The sequence below is a fragment of the Balaenoptera physalus genome (genome assembly GCF_965194825.1).
Source record: "Balaenoptera physalus genome assembly, chromosome: 16".
Classification (NCBI taxonomy): Eukaryota; Metazoa; Chordata; class Mammalia; order Artiodactyla; family Balaenopteridae; genus Balaenoptera; species Balaenoptera physalus.
In genome coordinates, this window is record NC_138898.1 from 36,941,322 (window position 1) to 36,962,968 (window position 21,647).

Sequence of the window (21,647 nt, forward strand, 5' to 3'; positions counted from 1 at the left end):
CTAATGAAACTTAAAAGCTTTTGCACAGCAAAGGAAACCATAAACAAGACAACCCTCAGAATGGGAGAAAATATTTGCAAATGAAGCAACTGACAAAGGATTAATCTCCAAGATTTACAAGCAGCTCATGCAGCTCAATATCAAAAAAACAAACAACCCAAACCAAAAATGGGCAGAAGACCTAAATAGACATTTCTCCAAAGAAGATATACCGATTGCCAACAAACACATGAAAGGATGCTCAACATCACTAATCATTAGAGAAATGCAAATCAAAACTACAATGAGGTATCACCTCACACCGGTCAGAATGGCCATCATCAAAAAATCTACAAACAATAAATACTGGAGAGGGTGTGGAGAAAAGGGAACCCTCTTGCCCTGTTGGTGGGAATGTAAATTGATACAGCCACTATGGAGAACAGTATGGAGGTTCCTTAAAAAACTAAAAATGGAACTACTATACGACAAAGAAATCCCACTACTGGGCCTATACCCTGAGAAAACCATAATTCAAAAAGAGTCATGTATCCCAATGTTCATTGCAGCACTATTTACAATAGCCAGGACATGGAAGCAACCTAAGTGTCCATCAACAGCTGAATGGTTAAAGAAGATGTGGCACATATATACAATGGAATATTGCTCAGCCATAAAAGGAAATGAAATTGAGTTATTTGTAGTGAGGTGGATGGACCTAGAGTCTGTCATACAGAGTGAAGTCAGAAAGAGAAAAACAAATACCGTATGCTAACATATATATATGGAATCTAAAAAAATAAAGGTTCTGAAGAACCTAAGGGCAGGGTAGGAATAAAGACGCAGATGAAGAGAATGGACTTGAGGACATGGGGAGGGGGAAAGGTAAGCTGGGACGAAGTGAGAGAGTGACATGGACATATATACACTACCAAAAGGTAAAACAGATAGCTAGTGGGAAGAAGCTGAATAGCACAGAGACATCAGCTCGGTGCTTTGTGACCACCTAGAGGGGTGGGATAGGGAGGGTGGGAGGGAGATGCCAGAGGGAGGGGATATGGGGATATATGTATACATATAGCTGATTCACTTTGTTATACAGCAGAAACTAACACAACATTGTAAAGCAACTATACTCCAATAAACATGTTTAAAAAAAGAAAAAACATTGATGAATTACATCCACTGTTTTCAACACAGTTTTATGTTAGAAGGAGATAAGGGAGCCTGGGATTTGCAAGGACCACTCACAGAGACAGTTGAAAATTTTCCTGCCTCCACTAAGGACAGATCTAAGATTCCATTGGTACATACCAGCATGACAATTCAGCTTGTTAAAATATTGAAATACTTCCATTCCTGTTTGTAAATAACCATGGCTCCGAAGTAAATGACCCCTCTTCCTGAGTCCCTTCAATGTGACATCTCTCTTTTCTCTCACTAAGGAGTCTCTGGATTCCCCAAACCCCACACACCCACACAGCAATTTAAAGGCTGGTGCCTGGCAGGGCTGGGTACGTCCAGACCACCATTAGAGCACTAGAGAAAAACACCTGAGCATCTCTTGCAATTGGTCAAAGTCTTTGCTCTACTGGTTGCTAAATGTTTCAAATATCACCTTGGCCTCAGAAATAAACATGTGTCCTTCCAGCTCATATTGTTCTTTGGGGGGCAAAAATTACAAGCTTTTGAGTTTTGTAAACTACCTAGCATAGTCAGATTTTGTTGAGAAATTCTAATTCGAGTTATCCTAGTCTAGCGTCAAAAGCACAAAATTGTTGAAGTCCATTTTCTCTCCCTATTCATTTTCCACAATGAAACTCTCACCTGCTCTCAAAAGTAGCAACTGTCAGATTTCATTTTACAAAGGGCAGGGGTCAACTTTCATAGACCTCCATTCCCAAAATGTGGTGCAGCAACAGAAAACTCCAATGCATGTCGCCTTTTCCCACCTCCTGGCAAAATGCAGATCATTTCTGAGGTGATATTACTGTAAAGGCAAGGCCTGGCTCTTGCCCATGATGAGGGTCCCCAGTATTTATCCAAGTCTAAAAATCTTGGCTTTCATAATACTGAAGGTATCCTAGAAACAACGTACCCAAGAGGCTACACCATTAAGTAAACATTGATCTCATATGAATTTCCTTACTTCCACAAGCTCTTTGTTTCTTTGTTTCATCATCCCTAAGATACATCTTCAAGGATAGACACCTAAACTTTAAATGCTCTAGATATATTGAGACTTTGTTTATATTTGACATTTCTTTTTCTTCTTTATTTAGAGGCAACAGTAATACATTATGCCATTGCTATTAAAAAATGCATATCACTCACTCACACACACACACACACACACACACACACCACTAAAAGAGACACTAGTAAGGTTTTGCACCTTGAAACATCAAAGATAAACCCTATAAATCACCTATGTGATAACATCTATCTCTCAGAAAGACAAGATACAATGTATTGAGAGTCAGAAGGCCTGGGCTACAGTCCCAGCCTTGCTAACCATGAGGCACATTTCATCTGCAAAATTTGTCTAATCACAGCTGCTGCCCTGCCCATTTCATAGTATTGTCAGATGGTCCACTGAGACAATGTTTGTGGATGTTTTCTGGTAAACTCTAAAGGTAAACAATTGTAAAGGGTTAAGTGAGAGAATGCCTAATACTATTTGGGAAAAGAAGTTCTAGATAGCTTTTTAAATTTTCAGAATTTTGCCGAGGACCTGGATTTCTCCTCATTATTCACAATCTTCTCAACACACAGCTTTCCTCTGCAATGGTTTTGATGCGTAAGGCACCCATTTCTCCTTGCAAATACACGGTCAAATTCTCACTACCCGAAGCAAGAAAGCACTTAAGGGAGACAGGAAACTTCTCCAGGCCAAGGAATTCTGGGCTAGGGCTGATAATTTCCATTAATACATTCCGAGGGTGTACATCTTTTTGGAAAGTCAGGGACAAAACAAAAGCAAATAATCTAGGAGGTGTAACAAAAACATGCATTTCCCCACTCCTCATGCCTACCCTTTATTTGCCTACAGATTTCCATGGAGAGAAGTGTGAATCTATGCGGCTGTCAGCTTTTGCTAAGTCCAGCCATCAACCAGTAATACCTAGAAGCAATGGTTTCAAATTCTCCCTACACTATTTGGTTTCTCTCCTCTTTTATTTGCAATACAACTGCAAGTATAATGATATGGAAATAATGAGATCAGTATCATTGTTTATTATCAGCTATAACCCCTCCCCCAACCCCAAAGTGAGCTATGGGCTAGTGGAAAATGTTGGTGCATTGTGTTTAACAGAATAAAAGTTATCCTCAGACCTATCCAAATGAAGTTTCTTATTAGAATTAAATCACATGCCCTAGGCTGGGGAAATGCTTCAGGGTTTGCAATAATCTGGCATAAGATCAAGTTAATTCTTCCTCCCCAGACCACCATTCAATAGAAATAACTCAGTTTCCTACACTATGAAACCTGTAATCAACTACCAAGGTTTACATCACTTCATATTAGATATGAATGCAGCCACCCCTGGGGTTGATGCAAATGCTAAACTCCGATGTTTAGCGATTTGGCTGGGCTAGAACAGGTAAATAGCTTTGCAAAGCAGCATGAGCTGGCAAAATCCTCCCTGTGGCTAAGGAATGCAATTGTACTTCTAAATTTTGCCAGGGTTTCATTTTACATCAAGCCTAATGACAACATTTACTTCTAATCCAGGTAATCTGGATGTGAAGTAGAGAAGACAGGAAACCTATTGTGGCCTTAAATTTTAGGGGATGCTAAGTCTGCCTGTCCCAGTTCTTTAGTTGAAAACTGCTTTGTACATGTCTCTCTTGTGTATCTGAGAGTCTGCTTCGCAGTTCCTGCTCATTGCAGGCAGTCATCATGAAATCCGCAGGCTCTCAGAAGGTCTTAGAGGATCTTCGGATGGAAATGATATTCATGCTACACCCAAAACTGTTTCATCTTTGAGGATTTAAGTTATGCCTTTGGCTGGGAACCACCAGAAACTTTCATTCCAAGTCTTTGTCCAGTGCTTCTCAAGCTTATACGTGCATAGGAATCACATGGGGATGTTGATAAAATTCAGATTCTGACCCAGTAGGTCTGGGATAGGACTTAGGTTCTATATTTCTAACAAGCTCCCGAGTGATGCTGATGCTTGTTTCATGGACTATACTTTAAGAAGAATGAAGTAGATATCTTCTTTCACAAGGACTCATGCAAGTTAATTGGATATATCTGATGGCCTGAGTAGTGATAGGACCTTATAGGAAACAGGAGGGAGAAACTGACCAGTGGTGTTAGCGGGGGTAGCAGCTGGCTCCTGTCTTGTCAGTTGCCAGCCACATACTGCTGAATCTTTCTTCTCCATTGTTGTCCCTCTGGAGAGGGGCACAGGTACCTTTGCAACATTTTCTTATGCATTCATCTTTTGCTAGATTTAAAGTCAAGGAACTAAATTGCATTACAGTAACAACCTCTCAGCACACTTAACCATTATCAGACATATTTTATAACCTTGCTTATCCAGGATTTGCCTAGCTTCCTAGATTTCAAATTCAAGGCAAAAATAAGCAACAGAATAAAAATAAAATGACAGAAGATGAGGAAGAAGAAGGAGATGTTTCTCAAAGTTAAGAATGCACAATTTACCAATATAAAGTAGCTTCCAAATGTTTAATGTCAGGACCAACAACCTTACACATATAAATAAGCTGCTGAATCATCAAATAAAACTAAAGTTCATCATGCTAGACTTGACAAGGAAGAGAATTATAATACATTTGAGAATGATGTTTATTCACTACCACAAAAAAGAAAAACAACAACAACAGAGAAAATGTAAACTATTAGTTATCAATGGGAGTCAATGTCTGTTATTTGGAACATTAATTCATGTGGGATAAATCATATACTCAGATTAGAGCAGAGCAACTAAGCAATGTGTTACTTTGGGTACAAATTATTTCTTTGAAAATAACTCTCCTATATGGGAAAAGTGAGTTAAGCTTCCAAAATTATGTATTTAAAGGAAAGGGGGTAATATGATGAAAGGGCCCAAAGGGGTTTTTTTTAGGTGCATTTGATTAAAAAGCTCCTGCAAAACTTGGTCACCAAAACAGCTGTGCTGAAAATTTTGTTGAGAAAATGCATTTTGTCCTCTGCACAGGAAGTCATTATGTAATGGGGAAAATATGCAATGACAAAGTACCAAGCAGTTGTGTGGTTCTAAACTCAGGGTCTGACACACTGAAGTGTTCTGATACTACCAGTGTACCCTACCAGCCAATGAGTAGGTCAGCCTTTCTTTGCACAGGAACTATTATTACACAGGTTTGTTAAAGACACAATTAACATTATTGTCTTAATGTCTAAAGTTATCATTGAGATTACCCAGAAAAAGAATGTTCTGAAGTCAGTCATCTAAGGGAAAAACAAAACTTCTACTATAATTATGAGTGAAATACTTAGAAGTGGTCACACAAATGTTCATGTACAATTTAGAAAATTTAACCAATTTAAATACTGCCCCAAAAGGCCAAGAAACCAGTGTTTTCATGATGGTTCATTGTCTGAATTTGGAACAGTAACCTTGAGCAGTCATAATGTCACTACACCTCAAGAACTCTTTTTCATTGTATGGAAATATTTTCAAGGAACAGTTAGCCCAATGACATCTTAGCCCTCCCTTCTTTGCTCCTACTTTATCTCTGGGGCAGAATTCTGCAATAGACAAAAACATTAGCTTTACTATAATGATTCCCAGGTTATTATTCTGTCATTTTATTGAGTCGTCAGGTCCTGTCATAACTGGCTGATGGCATGGAGATGACACCACAGTGAGATGCCTTTTAGCGATGGTTTCAAGGAGTATCAGGTTTGCACGTGGTGACTTCAATCAACCTCTCTCAATTTAACAACCTCAGTATTGGAATATATATGTCAGCCTCTGACTTCTCACTGTCACATCTTTAATGTCATCAGGCACACTAATAATTTGAGAAGAAGCAATCTCATGCTCGCGAGAAAGCTGATCAATTGTTGAAATTCTGGTGCAAAATACTAGAAATTATTTCACTTGATGTTGGTCTTTAAGATAGCTGGAGTCTAATTTTTTAATAGCTGTTTTGGATTAATGAAGTTTGTCTCGTTGCAAAGTGATTTCAACACTGAATCTATCACTTTTTGAAAAATTTTATATATGAATTATACATTTATATATATGCATATATAAGATGTCCATAATCACTAATATATATTTATATGTATATATGCATGTGTCTGTAGATGTAACATGAGTGAGTGTATGTACAGAAAGAGCCTGTCCACTGACTTTTGATTATTGAAAAAGAAGGTCCAGAACACAAAATTGAGATAAAAGAGTTTGAAAATAAAAGCAAGAAAAGGTATGAATTGATTTTTTTTACTACAATGATGCAAAGAGATATTCCCTTCCAAATGTTTAACTAATGTAATTTGGACAAAGTTTTAGTGAACTATCCTTTCTCCTTTATTCCTCCGTACTTTTGTTTCTTCTCAGTAAAAATGATAAAATAATGGATGAAGACAAATAACTGGGTCAAACTCTGGAGAGAAACAGATCAACAAACCTCATCTTAACCACTGACCAACACTAGACATTGGCCAAAGGTGTCCTTCTCCTCCACTGTCAACTGAGGAGAATGATAAATAATAATGACCTCACAGGTCTATTGCGAGGATTAATAATAGGGATGTAAAGTCCAAGCACCTGGTGCATAAAGAGCACTCACCTCAGAAAGAGTAAAATTTCATTTAAAGCAAATCTGGTGCTTTTCCTGGATTTAGATAAAATTAAGAATAATGGTGATATTTTCCTTGTAGGTATGCTGAAATGTATATCTACTTGATCACCTAGTACAACACATAAATATATCAATAAAGCTTTCAACAATACATCGTTTGAGTCTGGAGCAAAGGAAATGACAATTTTTCCTGCTGAATGGTCTTTCACTCAGTGTTAAGGTTGATCACTTAATCTCGGAAAATCCAGAAAATTCAACAGCTAAAGCTCTTGCCTACACCCTAATTCAGTTCTTTGGGGTCTTTGTGTTACTCTGCAATCTGTTCCACCTGCACCTTAATAGGTGGCCAAGTCATAACTGAGTCCCAAAACTTCACTTTGGAATGTTCTGGCTTTTTAGACTCAAAAAGAAAGTGTTTAGATTTAATGGTTTTATGACCCATCAGATCCTGTGTGGTAGCCTCTAATTGCATCCAGGGGCAGGAATTTCTTTTTTAAATCTTTTTTTTTTTTTTTTGACAGTTTAATAAGAATTTACTAATATGCCGAGCATTCCTGGAATGCATTAGGTGGGTTTTAATCTTTCTCTATTTGAGGTCCCAGCACTCCCTCATGTGGCATTTGTCCACATAACAAGTCAGAAGCAAAAGGATAAGTAAATATTTAATCTCTTTTTTCTCTTTCTTTTTGATTTCCCATGATTAAATGGAGCAAAAGAGCTAATGTGTACCTCCACGGAGAACAAAATAAAATTTTATTACAGCTACTGGGCATAAAACCAAAGAGATTTTCACCATAATGTCCTAAAAGCCTCAATGCTATAGTAAGCATTTTGTTAATTGGTTCTCTGAGAAATCAGAAATGTTCTACTTATTTTGCAAGATGGAAATTTAACCTAATGAGACCACCTCCCTTATGTGCTACTAGCATTTATGTTTATTATTGCTATTTTCTTCAATATGTTAAATATTTTGGAGAAATGATTCTGTATTCATCCCTGAGGCTTATGTGAAGGATAAAACTTAAAAAATCAAAAAACAATCTAGTAGAGTTTCAAACGATATGCCATTATAAGTAGAGGCATTTATATGACTGCTTAAATATTATAATAATGGTCAATTATTAAAATGTTGACTAAATCATCCACTGCAATAAATCTCTTATTCATAAAACAATGCATAGCAAACTGCTCTCCACTGAGTGTTTTCTGGTTATTTTCCTTCCATCTTAAAAGAGTTTTAATTTTCATTTGTTTAAAATTCAAGCTCCTTTATTTATGCTCCTGAATTTTGCATAAGGCTCTTATTTCCTAATAAGTTTCATATTCTGTGGCTTATTCCATAGTCTCAAAACTAAAAGGATAAAACTGTAAAAACATAGAACATTTATAGTAAATATTCCAAGACTATAGCATACAGTTTGCCTTAGGGGTCTTGCTGCAGTTAATGACATTTGGAAATATCAGTAACTGACCAGGGTATTATAGACAGCATTGTGTAAGTGATTAATAACCTTGAGCAAGGTATTTAATCTCTCCAAGCCTCAGTTTCCACATGCACAGGAGTCAGAGAAAGATCCTCAGGGCTTTGGGCTCACACATTTTAAGACAGTGGTCAGGGATAGCTGAGTTAATAAATTCAAATTGCCTGGCACACATTAATTGCTAAATAAGTGTTCGCTATCATCATTTTCCACAAGACTTTGAAGTATCACTTTTAAAATTTATGTAAGCATTTATTAAACACCTATTTGTTTTCAGCAAGATCTAGAGATCAGTAATTATCTGATCGTTCTCTTCTATCCCAAGAATGCAGTTTTGAGAAATGAAAATCCAATGTAGGCGGATGCTCACGCCACAGTCTATATCCTCCAGGGCTGGCATAGAGTAGAAAGTAAGGGAGAGAGGGGGGATTTCAGAAATGTCAAGAGGGACAGGTCTTGACTTTGGTCCCTTTTTTTGTATTTGATGACATCTTAAAAGGGCACAAAACAATTTATTTATATGCTGAAAAATATTGTAAAGATCATCTACTCCTGTTGGGAGTTTTATGTTTTTGTGTGTTCTCTTTGTTTTGGTCTTAGCAGCAGAACTTTTTCTTTAAAGCGCTGTTCTTTTCAGTCCCAACAAGCAACACAAGTAGCTGCGTGTTCAGTGACACACTTAACTTCTTTGAGATCCTTGGAAACAACTCCAGCCTCCTTGGGACACCGGAAGTGAACCACTGATCTCATGTAAGCAGCTCACTTTATCAGTGAGGAAACATAATCCTAGAGAGTGAAAGTAGTTAGTGGTGAATTTCCACATAAATCAGATGCCCCAGCTGGACAGCCCAGGGGACAGTTGTAGCCCACAAAAGTATTTGCCTTGGCCCACACATTGTTGCTCCAAACAGTGTTTTAAAGAATTTTGATTTATTTGCCAACATTTAAAAACCAGGACATTGCACATAAAAATCAAGATTTCTGGCTTCTCTTAAAATTTTTGAAGATTTGGCAACCACCCTTCATCCTCACTCCCATGGGGCATCAGTTAGCTAGTGCCAAGGTGTGGCTGCCCTCCTTCAACGGAACCTGCAATCTAGGTTTGGTACCCTCTCCACCACTGAGCCTGCATTACTGTTTTCTTAACTTCATCCCTCCTTGGACATTTACATTACCAGCCTGGTCCTTAAAGTCATTTTTTGAGGTTCCTGCATAAAGCGTAAAACAAAAACATCTTTAACAGAGTAAAAAGAGCAATTTTTTACTCCCACTAAGGTATTATAAACGGAGTATACTTTTCTGAAAGTGAGTTTTTTTGTTGTTTTTTGTTTTTAAATGGAATGAGTTTTTTTGTTTTGTTTTGTTTTGTTTAATTTTATTTATTTATTTATTTATTTATTTATGGCTGTGTTGGGTCTTCGTTTCTGTGCGAGGGCTTTCTCTAGTTGCGGCAAGTGGGGGCCACTCTTCATCGTGGTGCGTGGGCCTCTCACTATCACGGCCTCTCTTGTTGCGGAGCACAGGCTCCAGACGCGCAGGCTCAGTAGTTGTGGCTCACGGGCGTAGTCGCTCCGCGGTATGTGGGATCTTCCGAGACCAGGGCTCGAACCCGTGTCCCCTGCTTTGGCAGGCAGATTCTCAACCACTGCGTGAGCATGAAAGTGAGTTTTTAATGTATGGGAGAGAAATATTTTAGGGACTTGGAATCTCAGGGGCAAATAAAAATTGAGCCCCATTTTGGGAAGCTTGTCCTAGTATTTATCTCATGTGACTCTCACAAGAGCCTCTAGAGGTAAGATCTCTCATTTAACTAGGGTTGCCGGCTGTAGCAAATAAACATAGGATACCCAGTTACAAATGATTTGGTTTTTATCTGAAATGCAACTATAACTAGTTCCCTGTATTTTATTTGGCAACCCTATACTCGTTGCCATTTAGAAAATGAAGAAAGAGTAGCTCCATTGGTCACTCTACGACCACACAGTCATGTAAAGAAGAAAGCTCTGTTCTTGGGCTTAGTTCAAAACAGGGACATGTCCTACAGTGGTGAGAAGAAAGGCCAAAGGACCCCTGAAGCAAGGCTCTGTGAAGAAGTCTAGAGAACCAGCTGGGAAGGCAAGACCGTGGTACCGTGGCAACTTCCAGAACTTTCTAGATGCTCATTCTAATTATTCAGGCCAGACCATTCCCTGGGGATTTGATTTCACCTACTCTTACTGACCAGGCTAACAGGAACACTTTCTCCAGAGATGGCTTCTAACTAACCCGTATCCTCTGAACGTGGCCCCAATTTCTCCTTCTAGCTAGGGACCAAGACCCTGGAAAAAAGAAAACTTGATTAGGGTCCAGATAATTAGGAGAGTGGGAAAAAAATCCTCCACAACAGCATCCATAGATCTCACAGTCTCCCCAAGGATCAGGCTAGCTTGAGTTTCCATATTTGGAAATGATAGAGTAAATCAAATATCAGCTGCATAATTCCATGTTGATTTTCTGAGTTTTGAGAAAAGAAAGCAGTGTCTACCAAATACGTAGGTTCCTCCACTCTTCCTTAAATTTGCCTGTGGCTGTACAAATATTCAGTTCGTCATTGTCTTGGTTTGCATTCTTCCAGAAGCTGACAATGAGACAATGCTATGAGCCTGAGTCTTTTATTTGGGAATGATGGCAAGGTGAGCTGACAGAGTAGGAAAGTGAAAGAAGGATGGGAGGCAGCCAATGAAGGGTGTGCTAATGAGCAGGTAACTTCTGAAGGCAACTGGGGCTCAGTCTTATTAGGGAAACCCTGGGCGATGGGATTAGAAGATGCTTCAGTTACCTTGATCAAAGAGAGCTGAGGTATTTATCCACCAGCCAGAGGGATGCCCTTCCACTCACCTGCTTCCAACCACCACCCCCATTCATCAGCTCCTGCTGCCAGAGAAAATGTTAGGCAAAGAGTTGCAGGTTCTGATAGAAATGGGAAGTAATAAGGGAATATATCTTGGGCACCAATAGTATCTGTTCCAGGCACACATTCTTTCCTTCCAAGTAACCTATCCATCCCACCACCAAAATGTACCAGCCAAGGAATACTCTTTGTTATGAGCTGATCACCACCTGTTTGGGGGATTAATCTTAATATTAAAAACACCATCAATCCATAGACAGTAATTGGAAGGTCGAAGAAAACCTTAAGAATGTTGAAATCCTTGAGGGATGATTCTACCACAAATCTGGAACATATACAGTCATGTCACTGCCCTGACAGGAATGTGTTCAGGATCTTGGCTTCTCCAAGCTAGGTGTGTATAACCTTCCGTTGCCAGTTCCTCTGTGTCCTCAGTGTCACCACATCCTCTTTGTTCTGCCTGTTCTACCTTATGCTAATGTCTATCAAGTATTTCAGTCTCCTGCACTCCCCCGGGGGGGGGGGGTCTGCTCTGCATGCACCTTAAGTGACAAATTAATTACTTTTAGGGAATGTGATTTACAGATAAATGGGCTTCCCCTTGTGATACTTATGGGATTTTCTGGAAATTAAAAGCAGCACAAGGCGGTTAAGAGCCCAGACTCTGGAGCCAGACTGCCTAGGTCTGAATCCCATCTCTATCATTTATGAGCTGTGTGACCCTGGGCATCTGCTGTGTGCCTCTGTTTCTCCTGTATAAAATGGGCTTAATAATAGTACCTACTTCTTTGGGCTGTTCAGAGGATGTGATGTTTTAATACTTGTAATGTGCTTAGAAAAGTGCCTGGAACATGGTAATCATTTTATAAATAAATAAATCTAAAGGGATAAGACTCCAATAGGCATTTAATAATGTTTCATGGTTAGTGCTAGAAGGAAATAATGTTAGATAAAATAGTCCTGCCTAGGCTGTCAAATTATAGTTTCTAAGTAAACTTTCTTCTCATTTTTCTTTCCACCCCACCCCCAGCAAAAGTAAGGAGCAGTGACCTTGGAACCATCAGAAGTGATTTGGAGAATAAGTCCTATCAATTACTTAATTATGAAAACCTGCTTTCTATGGAACTAGCTCTTTGCCCATAAAATGGGGACAGTGACACCTGTCAAATAGCAAATAAAATGATATATGTAAAAATACTTTACAGGCTCCAGGGCGTTTTACCAAGTGAGCTTTGCTTATTGCCTTCTTCACTTCCTTTTGTTCACTTCCACTCTCTCCATGGTTCCTTCTCCAGTTTTTCTCTCTTCTTTTAAATTTAGCTTTTATTGGTCTCTTCTTGCAAAATAATTCAAAAAAAATTGTATACATATGGACCAAAAATAAGAAGACTATAGAGTCAGGAATAGTCCCATCACTCATAAATAAAAATTTGTAAAATGTGGTCTACATTCTTGGTCTTCAAAAATAAATATATTATATGACCTTATTATTGTTTGTAACTGCTTTTTAAAAATTATTATATTGTAACATATTTCCATGCCACTCAACTCTTTCTATAATATGATTTTTAAATGTTTATCCCATATTTATGCATCCTATTTTTTTGCAACCAATTTCCAAATATGGGACATTCGAGTGTTTTTCCTGACTTTTTTCTTATTAAAAATAACAGGCATGAAAATCCCTGCAAAGATGTCATTCTTCAAAATCATAATTATTTCCTTGGCATTCCTAGAAGAGAATTCATAGCATCACTTGGAATTCATATTTTCAAAGCTTTGATATGCAGTGCCAAATTATTTTCTAAAAAGATTATTCTATTTTTCACTCTTCCTACCAGTATTTGAAAATGCACATTTTCAACATGTGTATAACCTAATCACCCTATCTAATCTTAAAATAATAATTTGATATTCAGAAAATAAAATTATCAATAATTTTATATTTGATAATTATGGATGGGATAAAAATTGAATACTTTTCATACGTTTATTTGTTATTTTTATGCCTCCATGTGTGAATGTCTTATTTGTCTTTTTTCAATTACATCTTTTCCTCCATTTTTGGGTTATATGTTATTTTATTATTCAAATAAAAGAGCTCTTTACACAGGAAGGACATTAACTCTTTGCAGTCTCATTTTTCAATTCTTTTTAGTTGGCCATTTGTTTTAAATTTTTATAGATATTTGAGAGTGTGGAAATTTCCATTTTTGTGTGTGTGCTGATTTGTTTGCTTTTGTTTCACTGGTTGTTGTCTATAACATTCTTGGAAAGTCCTCTCTTATCCTAACTTTAAATAGACCGACACATTTCCCTTTTTTCCCTTCTCCTTCTCCATATTTCAGGATTACTGTAGAAAAATGGCTGGGGCCACACTTATCTGTGTGTGGTCCTAGAATTAAAGGGACTCCAGACTCTGACCTAAGTCTCTCTAGCACAACCTCACTGTGTCATGCTGACAGTCTAGGCAGTGTTTTGTGGAAGACATTTCAAGGAGGGAAGTGAATCCACAAGATCCTTAATTCTTAAAATTAAAATGTTTTAAAATAGTATTTAGTTCCTGCTCTTTGGTCCTGAATTTCCTGCCTTGCTCAGCATCAAAAAAAAAAAAAGAAAATCAGATAGACTTCATTACCAACTTTTATATGTGTTTCTGAAGCAGAATGTGGGGAGATTTATCACTGCACATATCCTTTCAAACGTTCATAGTTGTTAGTGGACTGGGAAGTTAATAAATTAGCCCTAATTAGGAATTTCTGCATATCATATTTGAATTTCTCATCATTCCCTCCTAAGGCAGTTGGAAATGCTCTACTGGGAATATAACCTATCAGTAAATGAATCATGGTCCAAAACCATGGCAGAAAACACAACCAACCAAGTCACTGAATTTGCTCTTTGATGGTGAGAATCATGTGGTTTGGGGGAAGCAGCAAGGGCTTTGAAATTAGGTAGCCATGAAGTTGAGTCCATCTCTGTTCTACCTAGCTGTGTGACCATGGGTGAGGCCATTTCTCAGACCTCGATATTTTGAGTTATTGATATTGATACTCATAATACAACTAAAAGTCATTGAGTCACTACTCTGTGCCAGGCACTGTTTTAGATATTTCATATATGTGAACTCAGTTAATCCTCACAGTAACCCAAGGAGGTAGGTACTATTTTTATCTCCATTTTACAGCTGATAAAACTGAGTATCTTGCTAGAGTCGTACAGCTAGAAGGTAGAAGAGCAGGACGTGCAAGAACAGGCATTCTGATGCCAGTCAATGAGCTTCACTTTTGTGAGTATAAAGACATCCAGGGAAGTGTTTGCTTGATGCATACAGAGAAGGGAGTCGCTAAATGTTAGCCCATTTCTGTCCTTTTGAGTGAGAACCTTGTTCCTACCTCGCACAGTTGCAAGCTCCCCATCCACGTGAGCCATGCACTGCATGGCAGTAGCCCCAACGCAGATTGGCATGCTGACTCTCTGCCCTAAAACAGAAGTCGACAGGTCTATTTCAGCAACGTTCCGGAGCATTCGTGGATAAAGCTTCCACCTAGAATTTTGGAAAAAAAAAAAAAAAGTTTTTAGAATTTCAAAAGCATAACCAAAGCTTTGACATTACATTTGAGTTAGAAAGAGAAAATATTCTTCTATTTTTCTCAGCAAGCAAAGTCCATTACAAAGCTCAAGGAAATGCGGTAAATTTTAATGGTTGCTAAGATGGAAAGTTAACAATAAGATGAATAATAAACTTCTCAAGCCATTGTTCTTAGTAAGGTATAATTAACACTTTATAGAATTAACCCATTTGAGTGTACAGTTTTTTGCCCTTTGAGAAACTCATGAAGTTGTGTAACCAGACAATCAAGATCTAGAACAGTTCAGTCATCCTGAAAATTTGCCCCATTTCCTTTTGTAGTGAAACTCTCCCCCATCCAATCCCCTAACAACCACTGATCATTTTTTTTTGTCCCTATTGTTTTACTTTGCAAGAATATCATACAAATGGAATTATATATAGTCAACCCTTGAACAAGGCGGGGGGCAGGGTGGGGGACGAGGGTCAGCCCTTTGCGCAGTGGAAAATCTGAGTATAACTTTACGGTCGGACCCTCCAGATCTCCAGTTTCACATTCACGGATTCAAGCAACCATGGATCGTGTAGCACCTATTCAGTGAAAAATATCTGTGTATAAGTGCACCTGCTCAGTTCAAACCCAATTTCAAAGGTCAGCTCTAGTATGTGGACTTTTGAGTCTGGCTTCTTTCACTTAGCCTAATGCTTCTGAGATTCACCCATATTGCTGCATGCATCAATAATTGTTCTCTTTGGTTGATGACTAGTATTCCATTGTAAGAAGGTAGCACAGTTTGTTTATCCATTCTCAAGATAAGAGACATTCGGAATCTTTCAACTTGGGGTGATTATAAATAATGCCACTATAAACATTCACTTAAAGGTTTTTGTGTGAATATAGCTTTCATTTCACTTCTTCCAAGCCATTTTCAGATGGTATAGAATGGCATGGAGGTTAGATTAGAGTTTAAGAAGATATCCTATGTCTACTTCATCAGTTTTGTTTTTTGTTTTTTGTTCTATTACAGACAGTAGCTTCAGGGAACTACTTTTAAAATTTGATGTGGTTTCTTCAAAATCCTTGATCTGAATTCAGTATCCATTGAAGTATGATGATAAGGGAAGTTTTTATTTTAGTTTAATTGAGCATTTTCGTCAACAATGTTATTTGGCAAAGACTGGAGTTTTTGGCTTGAATTTTTGACCCCTGAACGTTATCTTAATTACTTTTTCTGTAATACTTTTGTGTAGCGATAAAAGTTACTAACAAACGAAGAATCAAACTAGTAAATTTTACAAGAAAACTAGTTCTCATTTCTCTCAGCAAAATTTGTATCTCCCATTTGTTCAAGATTATTTTCTCCTCATTAGTAACTGATTAAAACTGAAAAAAATACAGCCCCATTTCTAATGAGCACTAAGGCAATAAACATGTGAGTACACACACATACATACCTAACTAGCACTCACCTTTCAGGACCTAGATTTAACTCTGCTTCCAGAGAGATCAAGATTTTTTATTATTTTTATTTTATTATTTTTTATTAATACAGTGAAGTGTGATTTAGTAAGGGAGTCACCAAAATAAATCGAACCTCCCAAGTCTTAATTGAAGCCTACTTCCTGTAGCAGAAGAAGAAATTCTGTCTTCGTGTTGCCTTGAGGAATAGCTAAGGGTCTGTAATATAACTCTTGCTCACATAATAAAGTAGAAACATCCAGCCCTTGCAAGCATAATAAAGAAGTTTAACTGTGATTTCTCTGCAATTCCTTTGAACATCATAATTGTCATGATTTTCTGTCACACCACATGCTCTGCTGCTGGAAGTCTTTTCTTCTCGACTGACCCTCACAGCGTAATTCTTTGATCTCCATTCTGATGGGGGAGAGGCAGAAGCCTTGAAGAGAGTTTTTTACTACCAATCATCTCTAAGTGTATTATTAGAATGAGAGAAAAAGATTTAATAGCAGCCGTTGGCACGCTGGCCTTGGAAGGCATTAATATTTACTTAGAGCTGAGGAAACAATGAAAGCTTTTATGAAGCGTACACACAGAGCTGCGGGGCATCAACCGTGTGTGTGTGTGTGTGTGTGTGTGTGTGTGTGTGTGTGTGTGTGTGTGGCAGAAAGAACATTTTCAAATATCCAGTTCCCCTTTTTAAGGCAAGGCAAAACCCTTCCATCTCCAGGCAGTAGCTTTAGGCTTGTCCACGAGGTGGCGCAGTCACTTAAATAACTGTTCTTGCTTCCCACACACGTTATTTCCCGCCTTGAGAATGGCATTACAGACGCTCGTCAACCAATGCACAAAATGCAATTCCTAGGCCAAATTAGATGAGATCAATGGAGTGGGAAATGTAGGTTCTCTAGAAAGTCCTCTATATTTTGAAATTTTCCAAAGAGCAATTACAACTAACCTTGTCAGGTAATTCCAATAGCTCTCCAAGCCCCACCCAATCCCATCCCCCAATTTAAGTGATTTTTTTTCCACAGTCTTACATAAAACAGTAGCTGACTATAACCTTGGACTCTGCTCTTATGGGACCTCCACTTTGGAAAAAGTTATGAAGATTGACAAAAGAATCGAGTCAATTGAATAATAAACCTCTTTCATAGGTTTCCTGAGTTAAAATAAGTGGGGCAAAAGTTGGGATCCATTTTGTTAGGGAAACCACTGACTGAAACAGCCTGCCCTGGCCAGGCCCAATAGTAAACACTTGCATGAGTTTTATTAAACAGGAGGTCCTGGTAAGGAACACGAAACTAACAAGCCACCATCAACCAGAAAAATTCAGGAAAAGTCGAAAGGAGAGGAGACTCCAGTGATATGTCCTACCAACTTTCCAGAATCCTCCTCACTGGAATCCATCTTGTCTGAGCGATGCGTGTGCCACCAGGAAGGACCCTGAGTCAGAATGATTGGCCAGAGACAACCCGGAAACTAATTCCATCACCATAAATCCCAAGACTGCGAGCCACGTGGCAGAAAAGTCCTCCTGGTTTCCTTTACCCTGCTGCTCTCCGCCCGGGCGCCCCTTCCCAATAAAGTCTCTTGCTTTGTTAGCATGATTGTCTCCTCAGACAATTCTTTTCCAAGTGTTAGACAAGAGCCCACTCTCGGGCCCTGGAAGGGGTCCCCCTTCCTGCAACATTTTCACATCCAACAAGGACCTTGATTTTAATTTATCATAAATCAGGTGATACGCACAGTCCTCAAGAGGAGGTTCACTGATGACAGAAGACACCTGTTCATCGCCCAGCTTTGAAGTCCTGTGCTGTTACTGAATCCCACCAACTCAACACACTGAATTAATAAGTCCGGTAAGATGATCAAATTGCATCTTAATTTCTCCACATTAATTATTCTAAGCATTAAAAACACATAAAATATATGTATAAACCTACAGAATGGGTGTATATATGTATATAAAATATACCACAGTATTTGTAATCATACTTTTTAACCATTCATTTGTAATATCGAGAGATCTTTAAAAAATTTAACTGAATTATTATCAACCTCTGAGGCACCCTGGTAAAGGAAGAAGGAGGGCAGGAATTTAAGTCTGAAGAAAACACAGCATGGTAAACATATTTAAATAGTCAAGCCATTTTTGGAAAGGCTCTGCATGTAGTTAAGTTTCAGAAGGCCTGTGAATCTCCTGAAATGGTGTGTGTGTGTGTGTGTGTGTGTGTGTGTGTGTGTGTGTGTGTATGCTTGTCAACACTTCTCTGGATAAAGAAGCCACAGCTTTGAGGTCCAAAGTGGGGAGGGGGAGTGGTTTTCAGGGAAGAGGGGGAAGAAAAAGAGGCATGGAGGGAGGAGGAGGAGAAAAAGGAGCTGAGGGTGGAGCTGGGATAGAGATCTCTTAGCATGTGACTCTTCAGAAAACAAGAGACAATTAGCTGCTTTTCATAATGCAAGAGAAAAAGCAGCTTACTTACCTGTTGTGCAAATGAGCTGAATGATTCTGTGACATTTACACCTATGAGAAGAACACTGACAGTGCCACTGGTAAGTGTAGATTGCTTCTCAAATATTAAAGAGAGGGAATGATTTCACTTTTACCATCTGTTATTTGAAAGAAAACCACACAATTTTCCGGGTCGCTAAGTGATCTGCGAGGGACGATGAGAGCTTCTTTTTCTAATATTATAGGACTTCTAAATACCCAAATCAGAGAATTATATTCCACCCATGATAATTTCACAAGAAGCCACAAAATATGTACAGATCACAGTTTAGAAAGATACCCTGAGTTAATGTGTAAGAGAAACAAAGTACTGTTCTTTTGAAAATTAACTCCAATCAAGTAAGGCCCCACAAAACCTAGCAAGCTGACGTTTTTCTCTGTTCCTGTTAAAATTGCAATAGGAAACTGTTCTTCTGGATGGTTCTATCTATTTGACTTTATTTGTCCTTTTTTATGTGGGGAGTGGACACAGTAGTATTAGAGCCCCAAGTCTTAGCCAGAAATATCTCCAAGCAACCATTTGGTCACATAAGTGGCCCGTGTCTCCAGAACTCCAAATCGTGGTTGTCAGAGCTGGGTACAGAGATAAAAGGTGTCATTGTGAATGACCATTTGCTACACTTGTGGCATGGGGAGGGGTATAAATGTCATAACTCTCTTTAAAATACTCTGTCATTGTGTCACAAGGGGTTATCTGAAGTTTGTTTATTTTGCCATCTTCATTTGAATCAGAATGAGAGGTTTCAGACTGATTGCCTTCATCCCACCAAGCCAAAGCCACCACCACCTGGCAGAACATCTATTTTTAGTTCCACGTGGTCAGCTTGATGACACAGGGTGAGGACTGAAAGGTCACCCAGCAAGTTACACAGCAAAAGAGGAACTGGGATGTTAGATAGGCAATGTGTGCTGCAATAAAAACTCCTCAGATGGTTGATAATAATCCTCTCTCCTCCAGAGAAAGTTGATTAATACATTTTTCCCTTCTTTAAAGCTGAACAAAATTGAATGATCAAGGTTCATGGAGAAGGTGGCATTGAAACCTCATTCTCATTATCTGTGTCTTCACCCTAAATTACTCAGTACTTAGGCTGAGTAAGCTGAGAATACTCACTGCAGAACCATGTAATTCACAGAAGTTGTGAGGTACTTTTCCAGTCCACATCTTGGAAGTCACCACAGTCTTCTGTGTCTCACCAGGTTTCTAGAATTTCTAGGGTTGAAGAGGTGTTCTGTCTTCTTTGCTACACCCCTTTGCTTCTTCTTAAAGGCCTCCAATGGGCCAATTGTTTTGGGTCCAGTTTGCATCAATTCAACCCACCAGCACTATGGAGGCCCAAGGTCAATGTGCATCCACTGGAATGTAAGCTCCTGTGGACAAGAACTTTCTTCATCTGGCTTACTACTCTATCCTCAGCATGTAGTACTGAATCGAGCCCATTGAGAGTCTTAATGTGTGAGGTAATTAATCAACTAGCATTGGGTGAAGGGCGGTAAAGGGTGAGGAAGGCTGTGTATAAGTGGAGTAGGTGGTCACCTGAGCATTGTGCCCCGAGGAATGCTGAGGGACACCAACTCCATCATCCTGTCAAGGCCCTGAAATTTCCTTGGTTAAAATTACCTATTTGGGTTCAAGTGTTGCTTTCAGGAGACTACTAATAGGCAAACCACATCACCTGGTGAACAGAGTTGAAATGGGCCCAAGAAGGGGCATCTTTCAAGAGCAGAACATGTTGAAGGGACCCCAAAATATTACATAACAGTTGGAAAAAATCATGCAGAATTTTAAGCCGCTCCACTCTTTGCCAACTTTTCCCTTCCCATGGCTCCCCCAGCATTTATTAAATCTCACTTGTGTCCCAGAAAAGATCTGAGACAAAGTCAAGGCTTGAAGGAGTTTTGGGAAGCCCCGCACCCCCTTTCACCCCACTCTCAGGCTCCTGCACTGATTTGCAGATGAATCGGAGCTGCTTGCCAGGAACCACCTTGGTTAGAATGATTTCATTTCTCCTAACTTACACATAGAAAAATGATTTTGATTGATTTTGCTCTAGGCTAAAGAAGAAATGAGGAAGGCAGGCAGATTCTTTCCCCTGGGTACTTTTTGCCTGTTTTCTTTAATTTTTCACCTTCCATGAGTGCCCGCAACATTCGCTGGCTTCACTAAAAGCTATAATATAAGAGGAATGAGCCCCAAAGACTATAGTATATGGAGGGCTCGCCTCCCCTGCTCCAGCAAATAAACCATTTCCTAATTGCTGAGAGAAAAAGGGTTTTCCTCCTTTAAAGTAGTTTTGTTTCTAGTTTTTATTACAAATAGAAAACATAAACCATGACATCTACCATCTTGGGCTTTGAAATATGAAAGTCAAGGGAAAACTAATTTGGGAAGAGAGATTAAGCACTTTGAAGGAGAGATGAAACAGCAAAGTTGAAAGAGTAATGCTATATGGACAAACTGGAATCTAAGGTGAAAATTTAGACAATGGTAATCGAAATGAATTATAATGGAAAGCCAGCAGGATGGGAACATTTGAGGCAACCATCCGATCTAGTTTGACCAGATAAGACAGCTATCTTGTGTTTAATATTAATGGTTTCCTACACCATAAAATAGACCATCACTGTCATACTCAGAGGAAAAGAAAATGGAGTTATCAGAATTTATCACCATTTTTATACAGAGTTAAGTGTATAAAAATGTATGTATCCACATAATTCCAAGTGAGGAAACTTAGGGTTAGCTTTTTTCAAGATTCCCAGGCTTGGAATATGTTCAAACAAGTTTAAAGCCCAACATTTCTCACAGCCCTATGAATATCGCCTCTCTACTAAGCATACTATCTAGACAAATAATTCCATACCATCAACATTAAAGCTGAAAGATCTTGTTTTGATAGAATGTCTTTTTGTAATTTTTAAATATGATTTTAAAAAATTCTTAC

At 38.6% G+C, this 21,647-nt stretch overlaps 1 protein-coding gene across 1 annotated transcript in view; it reads right to left on the minus strand.

Annotated features, from left to right (window-relative positions):
* Positions 1–21,647, minus strand: part of HAO1 (hydroxyacid oxidase 1) — a 91,865-nt gene that overhangs the window by 39,945 nt on the left and 30,273 nt on the right. Inside the window, exon 2 of the mRNA XM_082428234.1 lies at positions 14,553–14,704. Within this exon, the coding sequence (XP_082284360.1) occupies positions 14,553–14,704 (152 nt within the window). The remainder of the gene's footprint in view (positions 1–14,552; positions 14,705–21,647) is intronic.